The 13,926-nt window shown below is 48.8% G+C and overlaps 1 protein-coding gene across 1 annotated transcript in view; it reads left to right on the forward strand.

Annotated features, from left to right (window-relative positions):
• Positions 1 to 13,926, forward strand: part of MYO15A (myosin XVA) — a 761,224-nt gene that overhangs the window by 307,081 nt on the left and 440,217 nt on the right. Inside the window, exon 31 of the mRNA XM_069212299.1 lies at positions 9,465 to 9,595. Within this exon, the coding sequence (XP_069068400.1) occupies positions 9,465 to 9,595 (131 nt within the window). The remainder of the gene's footprint in view (positions 1 to 9,464; positions 9,596 to 13,926) is intronic.

The following is a 13,926-nucleotide window of genomic DNA, read 5'->3' on the forward strand; positions in this document are numbered from 1 at the left end:
GAGCACACTAAGGGGGTCATTCCGACCCTGGCGGTCCATGACCGCCTGGGCCGGGGACCGTGGAAGCACCGCAACAGGCTGGCGGTGCTTCCTGGCCAATTCTGACCGCGGCGGTAAAGCCGCGGTCAGAAAAGGGGAACTGGCGGTTTCCCGCTGGTTTTCCCCTGGCCAAAGGAATCCTCCATGGCGGCGCTGCAAGCAGTGCCGCCATGGGGATTCCAACCCCCTTCCCGCCAGCCTGTTACTGGCGGTTTACACCGCCAGGAAGAGGCTGGCGGGAACGGGTGCTGTGGGGCCCCTGGGGGCCCCTGCACTGCCCATGCCACTGGCATGGGCAGTGCAGGGGCCCCCTAACAGGGCCCCATAAAGATTTTCAGTGTCTGCTTGGCAGACACTGAAAATCGCGACGGTTGCCACTGCACCCGTCGCACCGCAGCAAATCCGCCGGCTCCATTCGGAGCCAGCTTCATCTTTGCTGGGGCTTTCCCGCTGGGCCGGCGGGCGATCTTTTGCAGATCGCCCGCCGGCCCAGCGGGAAAGTCAGAATGTCCCCCGCGGTCATCTGACCGTGGGGCGGTGTTTGGGCGGTTTCCGCCCGGCGGGCGGCGCCCACCGCCCGCCGGGGTCGGAATGACCCCCTAAGTGCCTAGGGTATGCCCAGACGTGGGTCCCTTGCTTGCTGCGTCACTGGATTCAAGCTAGCCTGGCTGATGAAGGGTGATACCCTGAAACCAGTCCCAGCATGCTTGAGTCCTTTCCAGGGAGGACCTGGCTTGGCAGTTCGGGCTGGACTGCTCCCATTGGGAACAGGGTCAAGACTGATTTGCATATAGCTGGGTCTGAACTGGGGTGACGTGGCAAGCAAAATACCGATGGATTAAACCCAGATCTGTGACTGGGGGTTTCAACACTCCGTCCATAATTTTATTTTGTGATATTGCCTGATCACTTTCTATGATGTCACTAAGTTCCATAGTCAAGTGACTTATATCTGGTTACATGGCAAATGAGGTTACATCTCCTCACGCTGAAATTTTGGTGTCCTTTAGGACTGAGACATAAACCAGCACCCAGCATGCATGCAGCCAAATACGCACAAGTGGGCCTGATGCTGTGCACGTATCACAACGGACAGTTGTGGAAGCAAAAGTAACAGCTATTGCATTGGCCACCAAAAGAAATAGTCAAAATAAGGGGTCCCTGGATCGATAAGGAGAGAGAGCCAATGAATCAAATACATCTTTGTAAATAATGCAACTCTCCTATACACTTTACAAGGAAAACTAAATTGAAAAATAAGAAATGATTAGAAAAATATAATTTTTATTCCCAATATCATGTAAATCAATCACATAAAGAACCTAAAAAAATACTACTAAGACAAAGACATGAAGATAATTACTTACTAATGAACATTACAGAAAGACTCCAGACCAACATACACAGGACAACAAATCAGACGATTCTAATCACCAACAAATATATATCAATACATAAGAAAATATACATACAGATTTAAATAGTTTGTTAAGTATCCAAATAAACAATATGTAGCCAAGGTGTATTCACACCTGTACAGATTGACAATCTTGAATCTTTTAATTTTGTAGATTTCTTTGGTTTCTATCCTGCAATATAATGTCTTTTACTTAGTAGTATTTTTTTAGGTTCTTTATGTGACCAAAGGAAATAGTCAAACCGCCACTGGTTGAAGGAGCAGAGCAGAGAACTCCATAAATAGGCGTTCATCTTCAGGCTGCCCTTCTATTTTTTAAGAGCCTACACGTTGTATGCTATTTGGCACTGTGGGTCCAACAGGAGAAGAGGTGGCGAACGTGAGATCATGAGCGCCTTGTTTGTTCTGAAACTCTGTTCATATTATCCTGCCAGCAACGTTGGAAAGAATCCAGGGGCACAATGGGTTCTCTTCAGATGCAAAGTTTAATTTACAAAACTAGGTAAACAAATCATGTGCTCTGACTTAGCAGCTCATCTTCCATATGATATCAACCCATTATCACCAACAGGAAGAGCCAGTATTACCAGTAGCTAGTTCATCTGACCTTACTTGTAACAGAACTGACAACATGAACTCACTAGTTTTTCAGATATCTGCATAAGAAAAAGTTGTACCGGGATCTTTGATGGATTAGACTTTGAGGCATGATTTCCTAATACCTTTGTCACATTTTTACAGCTCTACATGAATCCTGAGCTACCAGAACTGGGCTTTAAGTTCTAATTGTCTCCCAGATTTCATGTAGAGTTGCCAAACAATTTAAAAGTTATTAACAAATGAATACGGCCTCCACTTTAATGTTGCTGTAGGCCTGGCCCTGCACCTTGAGGCTGTGGTGCATCACTGGGAGAAGTGCCCCTGCACTTGCACATTTTTATTCTTCCCTGATGTTCCTGAACATAGCCCAGTGGTCCTAGCCACTCATTGGAAGGTAACAAACCACCATTATGCCTGCTGTAGGAGAGGCTGCTTTATCGAAAGCACATAGACTTCACCTTTTACATCCTTTGAGTTAGAGGCATAAAGTACTTTGCCTTAAACAATGTCCTAACAGTTGTCAACTAACCAACCACTTTAAATAAAACCTATCCTCCACAAATGCTTAAGGCCCCTCCACTTATTATCTTCAAACCTACACCACAAATATCTCTATTTTCATGATCTTCTGACCCCAGCTCCTTCTTCATTCCTGCTTCCTGATACACTCCACCCGATCTCCTGTCATTCCTTGCGCACTAATCTCTCCATACTGAACTTTCTTCCCCACACTTCCGACTCTTAAACTTCTCTGCTCCCCCCTGACTTGTTCTATGCTGTCTCACTTTGCTTACCCCCAGTGACAAGCTATTCTTATCCATACTAGGGTGGGTTTCAAAAGGGAGATAATTCAAAATTCTCTCTGCACATGCATGTTAATTTGTGTGCCAGCACATTGATCTTGCAGCTACATCACCAAGGGTCAATTATGTTACTCAGCCCCTTCCAATGGCCCCAGGCCTCTGCTCAATATGGGGTCCTTTTTGGCAGCGCATGGGACAACCAGACCCCGGACCTCCTTGCTGCATATAATTGTTTCATGTGTGTGTTTTGAATGCTTTTTCTGATGCTATTCTAAAATGACTGTCAACACTTTAGAAAATATGCACAAAAATAAATAAGTATATAAAGAAAGAAAGAAATCATGTAAATTGAGATTGGACTTTACTTTTTAATGGCTTTTTGATTTGTTTACATTGAGCGCCTGCTTTTTGGCCATTTTATTATTAAGCAACAACTTCTTTGGATGACATTAAATTATGTTTTATTTTCAGTTTTAATATTTTCAAAGTTGTGCTCAATTGCACCCACCAGTGAGGGTCCTGGGCCTCTGGGTGCATATAAGCCCACTGTGCCAGGTTTACATCTATAGAGTAGTGCTCAACCTAGAGGAGCCCCAGACCACCACATAAGCAGTGAGCTATGAGCTTGCATATGGCCAGACGGGGTATCGCCTTTCCCCAAATAAAGGACTTTATGCCCCTTTGCCACCAACCGCAAGAGCTTGAGGGGTATGAGCAATGGGAGCATTCCCAGAACGTAGGTGGACCTTGGAAGGGTCACCATCTTGACAGCCTGCATCCAACCCCACAGCAAGAGGTTGAGGTGGGACCACTTGTTGTACTCAAGTCTCGTGCATTCCAACAATGGGTCAAGATTGTTCACCAACCAACATGCGGTCCATGCCCCTGATTGATATAGATCCCTAAGTATTTAGGACACAAGAGGCTTCCATTGAAAGGTGTGACCGGACACAGCTGTCCTTGTAGTCCCCCTCAAGATAGTCACCCGTGAAATCGTTAGGACTTCACTCTTGCTCCAAGTTATTTTGTATCTGGATAGAGCCGCGAAGGCAGAGATGAGGTCTAGGAGAGCAGGGAACGAGGTTGAGAGTGCAAAGAGAAAAATGTCATCCAGGTAAATAGAGAGTGCCGACGATCACCCCCCTTCTCCTCTCCCCCGGGATAAGGATACCTGCAATCTGCGGATTTTGGTGTATGGATGTAGCAAGAGGCTCCATTGACAGGAGGAAGATTAGGGACGCCAGCTGGCGTCCCTGTCATGTTCTCCTGTGGACTGGAAAGGGGTCCAAGAGGAAACCACCACAATTGACCCGAGTTGTAGAGCCACTGGACCTTGATGATGAAATCTTCTCCAAGGCCGAATTTGTGGAGCGTCTCAGAGATAGCTCTATTCAGTTCTGTCAGACACCCTCTTGGTGTCTCCTGAGAGGGTCAGGGCATCCTCCGACAGGTCCTTAGTACACCACAAGGCATGAGCTACAGTACAAAGGTGGTTCTGGGTTGAACTCCTGGGGACAAACCCACTTGGATGTGGTGGATCGGAGTCGGGATAACTGTTCAAAGGTGACCTGCAAGAACTCCGGCCAAAATATTGATATCCCCATTGAGCATGGAAATTGGTCTTTAGCTACCACATAGGAGAGGATCCTTCCCGGGCTTGAGGAGGACCGCGATCAGGGCCCTGGTCAAAATGGAACCAAGGGACCTCATGTATTCAGCCTCCTGGAAAGCCTCGTAGAGGGAGTTCACCACCTCCTCCCCCGTCCACTTATAGAATACAGCCAGGGAGCCATCCTCCCTAGTGGCCCTCTGGTACAGGAGTTTGGAGATGGCTTGCGCTATGTCCGCCTTGGTTATTTCCCCCCCCGAGCAGATCCCTGCCCAACTCATTGTGGCGGGGCAGATGTATGCAATAGAAAAAAGCGTTCAATTGGGTAGGGTCTGCAGCCACTTCGGGATGTGGAGGTCCTGGTAGAAGGCTGTGAACCCTTTCGCAGTGCCCTGCAGCCTACTGAAAATGTGACCAGTAGCAGTTTTGATGGCCAGGATAGCCAGCACAGCCTCTCTCTGCCACAATTAGGTTACCAGTAGCCATCTTGATCATAGTGACAGCCCTTCAGTCGCTGCAGTGTGTATTCAGCTTTAAGAGTGTAAAGTGCATTGAGGTCCATATGTGCTTTTTCAAAGCGACACCTATGGGGGCCAAGGGGCACCATGTAAAGATGTGTGAGGGCCACTATGGTGCTCTCCAGGGTCCTCTGCTGCTCCGCCTTCCGGTTATTGGAGAGAGGAGCGTTTCTCATCATTCAACCCCTAATGGTCGCCTTGGCTGCCGCCAACATTGTGTGTGCCAAGGTAACGGACCCCTTATTATGGTCCAAGTAGATGGTGGCATGGGACTGAAGCTGGACCTTCCCCTGGGGGAGCCTATAACTGGAAATATTGAGGCGCCACAACTTGAGACCTGGATTCATCAATCCCAGATCCGACAAAACGAGGATCTGAGAATGGCCAAATTGCTCTAGCTCAAGGATATGAGCATCCCACAATAGGGCGATCATTGGCTAGGAGACAAGAAAGTAGTCCAGTATTGATTCAATACCGTGCACTGGTGAAAGGAAACTGAATTCCCAATCGGTGGGATCTGAAAGGTGCTAAGCATCAACAAGACCATGATCTGCAGCAAAATCATCCAAAAGAGCCCGGTCCAACTTTTTGCCCATGTCGATAAGGCTAGTACAATCCAGGGTCTTGCCCCAGGCCTTTTTCCAGGCACCCCCTATGAGCAAGTAAGTGGTATAACTTTCCGTCAACAAACAATCAGCTGCAAGAAGAATGAGCACTTCGGCCCAGTTGGCATCTTAGGAGAGCCCACACACAATGTTCTGTCGATCAGTTTCAACTTGACAAATGCGTACCATCCCTCAGGGATGGTTCATGTCTTAAGCACCATAAGCAAGAGTGACTTATGCAGAAGGATTGCTATTCCGCATTTCCGAGGTGTTGTAGTCTCATCAGCTGGCAAGGATGGACAACTTCTCTGAATTGTCATCCACACCCACTAGTGCCAAAGTTTCTCAGCTTCCTCAGGTGAGAGGTGGGTTTCATGAGGCAGGGCCATATCAATATGCTAGGAGTTAAGGTACACACGCACCTTTTTGCATTGAATAAAGTGTTTGAGGCTGTTTACATTGCATGTGATAGTATTCAGGGTCTTTGGCTTGTGCATCACAGCCCAGGCCTTGAGGAAGTGGTGACACTAATGTGGGTAGAGATATGCTGCACCGGAAGGTGACCATAGCTGGAATAGGCCAAAAAGAGTGAGAGAAAGGGGAGAAAGTGGGGGACTGTCTACAAAAGGTTGGTGGCAGCCTGAGAGTAACCCTGGGTAAGCCTGACAAGGCCACATGGGAGGGAAAACAAGACCTGGAAGAGGGGCATGATCTGGGAGTGGGGATGGGGTGAAGGATGGGTGAAAAAGAAAAAAAGGGGGCCCCTGAGGGGGGCAGGATAGAGAGCCTAATTCAGGGATAGAGCAGGGGTTAGAGGAGAAGGAGGGCCAAAGGCATACAGACAATGAGATGTTGCCCAGTGCCAAGGTAAAACTTTTGTCTACCGGTTCAAACCTGCACGTTGACAGATCCTGGGAGGCCCCTACACAGTGGAAGGAAGGAAGAAGCCAGCAGAGAATCTGCAGGAGGCAAGTTGTGGCAAGAAATGGTAAAGCGGATGAATGTAAGAGTGAGGGGTACAGGGGAGAACCTCTAACAAGGACCACGCACATAGGCGTCAAGATCCGAAGATCCCAGGCAGGGTAGTGGAGGGGTGGGGGGTGAATCTGAGACCAGGAATGCAACCCAAGAGAATAAAGAATAAAGAACAAAATGATGGAAGAATGAACCAGGGAGCACAAGGACTCAGGAACTGAAGAACATAAGAGCACCAAGGCCGGACATGCCAAGTAACAAGCTATGTTCCAAACCAACAACAATGTGCATAACAAGAATCAGCAAACAATAGAACAGTAGACAGCCATGTAGGCAATACTCATCTGCCATCAAAAAGGACAATAAGGGCACTAGGAAGTGGCAGTCCAAAGCAGAGTGAGCCTCAGTCCAACGGCAGGCCAGACTCCAGTGGGGAGAAGGATTTGTCACGCCGATTCTGCTTGACCTCAACCACTGCTCTATTGCTTTGTCCTTGACACTCTGCAACCTGTTTGATCTGTCCTGAAGTCTGCCCCACTGGGGACACAGTCCTCAGAAGCCGAAGAAAACATATCCACAGGCTGGGCTTCCGCTGGCAACTTGGCATGGATTGTGTCCATTCACTGGTCCTGAAGGCCCTCCAAGAATGCCTGCAGATTCTCTGGGTTGTGGAACTCCTTGGATTTGCTGTTTTTCATGATCCACATCTGCGCGGGCTCAAAGAGGCCAAACTTTATGTCACATTTGCACACCTGAAGCATGAAGGACAGGAAGGCCTTCCTCTTTTTGTTGGTCTCCTGGGAGAAGTTCACCAAAACACAGATCTTATGGCTGTCATAATCATACGACCCATGGGAGTAGGACACTGTCAAGAGTTGTCGTACCTGTTCTTGGCAGGGGAAACATGCAATGAGGTGCTGCGCCCTGCTCGGTCCTGCCATTCATTGCGCCACAATCCTGTGGGCCCTCTTTATCTTCAGTGGGCGGTGAAGAAGGGTGAAGAAGGCAAGCCTCGTGAGTATGGAGAGAAGATCCCTGAGGAAGCAGCGGGCATCATTCCTTTCCACCGATTCTGGAAAGCCAAAGAATCATACATTATTCCTGCGGCTCTGATCTTCCCGGTCAATAATCTTGTTATGAAGCCTCACCTCAGCCGCCAATAAGCACAGCTCCATCCCCTCCACTTAGTCATGGAAACCGACCATGTCCCCCCAAATAGATTTAGATTCCCCAGAACACTGTACATCTTAGCATCCATGCCCTGTAGGCAGCCACACACAGCAGGGATTTTCTGAGGTATCCTGTCAATTCTGAGGTCTGGGGGCTCCACAGATGGGGCATATGCAGGCATGCTCTGCGTTAAAGCCTCCGTGAAGAGCAACTGCTGGGACGACTACCCGGAAGTCATCACTGCCGCCACAGACAACAGAAGAGTACACAACCTCTCTGCAGGCCTGCGAGGTGGCTGCGCCTGGTATCAAGCTGGATGGTGCAGGCCAGGAGATCAGACAAGGAGATATAACAAATAGAGAAGGGTGCACTGCTCACCTCTGCTCCCTACTCTGTGTTCTTACGGCAGTGACCAGTCTCCAGGAGCCCCAGCCCCCTCACGGGCAGCTCCTGCAACTACCTAAGGTGAGAAGACGGTAGAGCGCAGGCTGAAGGAGAGTGGCGGGCAGGCGTTGAGGCAAGGTAGTCGCTGCAGATTGGTGGGAGCCTCCAAGGTGGCATGCAGTGGTGTACACACTATGAGGCCTGCCGATCCCCCAGGGTGTGCAGATAATGTCGGTGCCTGGCATGTGGAGGAAGAAGGAGGGGGCCACCGCACCCCAGGTAGCAAACAGAAGACCACAATCAGGCTGATCAGTAAAGATGGAGGGAGTCACCCACCGTGACCAGGCTGGGCGCTACTCCGTCCAAAACTGCATGGCCCGCAGGCCGATGACAGGAGGTAAGGAGGCCAGGGGATTGTACTAGCCAGCCAGCATGTAGCAGGGCCCTCACCCAACAACCCAGATAGCTGTCCAGGCGACCACTGATGCTCCGGAGGGAGTGCAGGGGAAACCATATGTCACGTGGCCCCTCGCTGATCAAGGTCCAGACTAAAGGAGGTGTGAGAGAAATGATAGGGACCCCCTAGGAGAGGGCTACCACCTCCCAGAGTCACTCAAGGCCGTTTGTGGGCCCCCTCATTACTGGTCATTGGGCAAGGGGATCATATAACCAGGCCGTAGGCTCCTTCATTGGTGCCAGGCAGCTCTGCCAAATCCTCTTGCGGGCATGCGGCCTTTTCTCGCCTCATCTGCACAACTCCGCACCACAAAGCTGGGCGTCTCCAAAAGCCAGTTGCATCCCTACTGTTCTCTGTACACAAGGGGCCTGCCACACCAGGATGCGTCACTGACCCCTCCCCCGGTGAAGAACGATGGACACAGCATGGAGACCTCCCGGTGCCTCCTAGTGCATCCAGACCATCCTTTTCAGCGGGCAGACTCCACCTCCTAACTCCCATATTCTGATATGGTCCAACTGGCACTCTGACATCTTTGTTCTCATTGAATTGCACACACATTTTCTGCCAAGTCTTGCGAGTATATGCTCATAAAACCGTCAGGGTTTAAAATGGTTAACTAACCTGAATGTATGGTCTTCTGTTATTTCAGCACATCGCTTTGAAATAGTATTATTGCCTAGATTATTAAAATATTTAAAGGCCCCATAGATTGTGCGGAAAACAGTTCATGGAAACGGTATTCAACGGTATTAAAAACATTAAACTGTAATATAAACTAATGGAAATGCAAGGCCTTGGTGGGTTCTTCTTTGTTTATTAAAAATTAAGCTCAGATCAAACCTCTTTTTTCTGCTGTTCTCACTAGAGTTCCAAATATTTTTCAGCTCACAAGCATGTGAACACGGAGCTCGTTACTCCTGCCCAAGTCCCCAAACTTGAGGCAAATGCCCAGTTGACACTTCCCCTTGATGTGAACAACTACCCCATGAACAAATATGTCCGCGCTAACTTCAAGGTACGTTGTGTACAACATAAACTGAAAAGCTAAAACACATTCATAGAAAGTCTTCGATTGTCTAAGATTAGTAGAGATATATTAAATGTCTTGTTCATTAATGGTCTTGTTGGTTAATGCGGAAATAAAATGACCTTGCACCTCATAACTATTCACTTTTCAGACATATACATTTTCATTGTGTTGGTTTAGATGTCAGGTTAGTGGTTTAGATTCTTCTGATTTGAAGATTTATGCGTCAACCTGCCACAGTGCTTCATCAAGCTAACATATTTCCCATTGCTCTCAATTGTTTCCATTGTTCTGCCTTCTGTTTAGGTTAGATTACTAAAGGGGCACCTCACGATCCTTGTTCTGTCATCCTTACCTCCGCATTACCCACTTCTCAGCCTTTGGCTGTCTGACTTTCCTCAATTCCCCATCCATTTTCTTTGTCCACTTGTGTTAGAAATGGGGTTTCTAGTTGGCAGAGGTATACACCCTTGTCCAAATAGGGATCACAAACATAGTCAGGGTAAGTCACACACAATCCAAATTATCATGTGATCACCCTCTGGTAGCTTGGCACTGAGCAGTCAAGCTTAACTTAGAAGGCAATGTGTAAAGCATTTGTGCAATAAATCATACAATAACACAGTGAGAATACCACAGAAAGACACTACACAACTTTACAAAAATATAGTATATTCATCTGGTTAAATTAAGGTCAAAACGATCAAGATCTGATAATCACAAGTTTAAATATCATTTTTGCAATAATAATAAGAGTCTTAAGTTCTTAAAAGCAACAATTGTCTCTTGCAAGCACAAAGTACCTGGTTGCATCAAAATTACACGCACAAGGAGTTTCTTTGCAGAGATTAAGGGCCTGATTACAACCTTGGAGGAGGTGTTAATCCGTCCCAAAAGTGACGGTAAAGTGACGGATATACCACCAGCCGTATTATGAGTACATTATATCCTATGGAACTCGTAATACGGCTGGTGGTATATCCGTCACATTTGGGACGGATTAACACCTCCTCCAAAGTTGTAATCAGGCCCTAAGTCTTTTTGGCCATGTGACTTCAGGAAACAGGAGGCAAGCTCACTCTAAGCCCTTGGAGAGCACTTCTCAGCAGAGCCAGAGGCCAGCAAGGCAGCAGTCCTTTACAGCAGAGCAGTCCAGGTGTGTCATTTGGGTATCCAGGCAACTTCTCTTGGCAGGTTGCAGTTTCTGGTGCAGAGTGTCTGTCCCAAGAAGTGTCTGATTTGGTAGGGTCAGGGACCCAGTTTATATACCCCAAAAGCACCATTGAAGTGGGGGAGACTTCAAAGAGTGGTTTTGAAGTGCACAAGGTCCCCTTTCAGTACAACCCTGTCTGTCAGGGTCCCAGTAGGGGGTTTGGCAGTCCTTTGTGTGAAGGCAGGCCTCTGTCCTTTGCAATGTGTCAGGCCCTCCACCCTTCCAGCCCAGGAAGACCCATTCACTATGCAGATGTGTGCAGGTGTGACTGAGCATCATGTGTTTGTGGTTGTCTGTTTGAAATGCACAAAGGAGCTGTCAACCAGCCCAGCCCAGACGTGGACTGGAGAGAGGCTGTAAGGCACAAAAGCCAGCAAAAATATTAGGTCAGAAAAAGAGGAGGAAGGCAAAACGTTTGGGTGTGACCCTGCCGAGAGGCCATTTCCAACATCTAGGGTAGGCTAATCAGTACTCTGATGGACTTCCCTGCTGAAGGCGATAGAACCTGGACAATGGCCCACTACTGCAGGGTCACTTGCCAGTTCTATGCCTTTCTGAACCCAGTGAGGCTTCTCTTTCTATACTCTCTGGGACCACTGAACTGACGCATGGGGAACCCTTCTCCTCATCTGTGGGCCCAATCTGTGAAACTCCTAACCTTAATTTGCTCACAGATGCATCCCAGTAGGCAGACAGACAGGACCACCAGGGCCAACAAAGTGATGCAGTCCATTCCACTCATTGGGTGTGACTTCTGTCCCCAACCCAGGTAAAATTCTGTCCACAATGACAGTCACCAAAAGAGCCCACTGACATCTGTCAGTGTCAGGAGCCAGGTCCCAAACAATCCACTGCTGAGTGGAGGCCCTGAGTGGGGCCATTGGGTGAGCTTCTCCTCCAGCCTTGGGGCTGGCAGGGAGTTCCCTATGGGTTCCTGATGCATCTCAGAATGGGGCAGTACCCCTTCTCCACTCTACCTCCTACCAGTTCAGGGGTGGTAGCCTGACTCTGATCAATCAACCCCAGGTCTGTACCCTTAGGTTGAGCAGGGGGCAGGGGTGAGTCCTCCCTCACCTTGCCCCTACATCTGGGCTTCTGTACCCTCTTTTGAGTCGTGGCACTGCCAGATAACTGAACTGTCAGGGCACCCTTAGGGGTCATCCCTCAAAGTTCTCCTGCCACCAGAGGTAACTCATTCCCCAGAATGTAGTCAATGGGCATCTGGGGACTAACTATGACCAGCCTATGGGTCACCTCCCCACCCCACTCCAGGGATACCAGAGCCATGGGGCAGAAAAATCCTCTCTGTGGGCTGGAGTCACCCTACACTCCTGGCCGGTGTACTGCTCTGGGTAAACTAGTTTCTCCACCATCATGGTATGACTAGCCCCTGTGTCCCTCAGAGCAGTGACTGGGACCCCATTCACCCCCACCTGGTGGAAGTGACGACTCCCACCCTCAGGGATCACCACCTTACCCTCTGAGTCTATCTCCCAACTGAAGGAGATTAGGGCTTGGTCTATGACCTGCCCCTGGGGACCACTTCCCCCTAGGGCCACATTGGCCACCCCTGTAGAGGTTCCACCAGTGGGTGGTCTCTTTGGACAGACAGAGTCCCCCATCTTGTGTCCTAGCTTGGAGCAGTCAAAGCAGCGGGGTTGGGAGTGTGGTGCCTTGGGCTACCGCCCCCAGAACCACCACCCTGTTTCTCAGATGAGGTCCCTCCCCCCTGATTCTGGGACTTGTCTGGGTCATCTTCAACCTCCCCCTCACCCTGTTGGGGGGAACCGTAACCACCCTTCTTGGGGTCACTCCCAGGTACCTTCTTGGACACTCTGGTGCTAACCCAGGGGTCTGCCTTCTCAGCAAGCTTCCTAGGGTCAGTCAGCTTACTGTCAACTAGGTGTTGGTGCAACTCTATAAAGCAAACACTGAGCATATGCTCTCTCGGGATCAAATTATACTCAACATAGTCCTCTGCTTTACTGCCCTGTACTGATCCATTCAGTGCCTTACTGGCCAAATCAAAAAAGTTTACCCAAATTTGTGTGGAGCGCTTGGTGCTGTCCCTGAAACTCTGACAGTACTTCCTTTTTCCTTTCTCTGGAGTGCTGTGGGACATTACTCCCCGTTTCCACTCCCATTGTTTCTTTTTAATCTTGACCTGATCTTTATCCTGATTCATTAAATTATGATGCTTATGGGTCAGAGTCAATTTTAACTATATTCTTTTTTTCTCTCCTTTTCTCAGTATCTCTCGCAGACCTTATTTCTAAATGCTACACTACTTTCGGTTGAGTGCCACCACCAGGTGTGGTAGGCCCGCCAGACATTGCAGTGCCGGTCTGACGAAGGAGTTAGCCCAATGATGATGCTTAGCATCCTAGTGGATGCGTGAGGGCTCTCCTGCCAATACTGACCCCCCCTCTCCCTGCATACACACTTATTGCAACAGTGTACTATTTTCATTTAAGTACTTCTCAGGGGTCAGCCCAAACTTGGCAAGCAAAGTGGTTTTCATGGGTGAGTGTATGTTCTGATCCTTTGGATCTAATGTGAGAAGTGTGTCCCTCCCAACAACTGGTACATATCCTCGCAAGCCTGTCCCACATTGTTCTTCAGGAACCCCTTGAGCCCTTAGTGCAACTTCATAAGCAGCCAACCACTTATCAATGTCATCTCCTGCCACATAACTTGGCACCACATTTTTGGGTATACGAACCTTCTTGCCCCCAGGAGGTCCTGCATGTATGCTGCCATCATCACTGTTGGACTCAGACTGCCTAGCCATGATATCCAGCTCTTTAAGACTCAGTTCATGAGCCAACAGAAGTTTCTTGTCAGCCAAAGCCCTTTCAGCCTTAGCTTTTTTGGCTTCTGCTTCTCTATCTGCTTTCTTCCCCTCCAGCCTTAATCTTGCCAATTGCAGTTGGAATTCTCTCTCCTCCCTCCTTTCGTCTGTGGTCAGGCCATGGTTAGAGACACTGCTCCCTGGTTTACCAAGGTGCGCAATTGCAGGGGTAACATCCCCCACTGTTGGTGGCAAATCCTCCTTTGGCTCTTCAATCTCAACATTCTCTTGTTAACTGGCTTCTGCCCAGGCCCT

This window comes from Pleurodeles waltl, chromosome 10, assembly GCF_031143425.1.
Source record: "Pleurodeles waltl isolate 20211129_DDA chromosome 10, aPleWal1.hap1.20221129, whole genome shotgun sequence".
NCBI lineage: Eukaryota > Metazoa > Chordata > Amphibia > Caudata > Salamandridae > Pleurodeles > Pleurodeles waltl.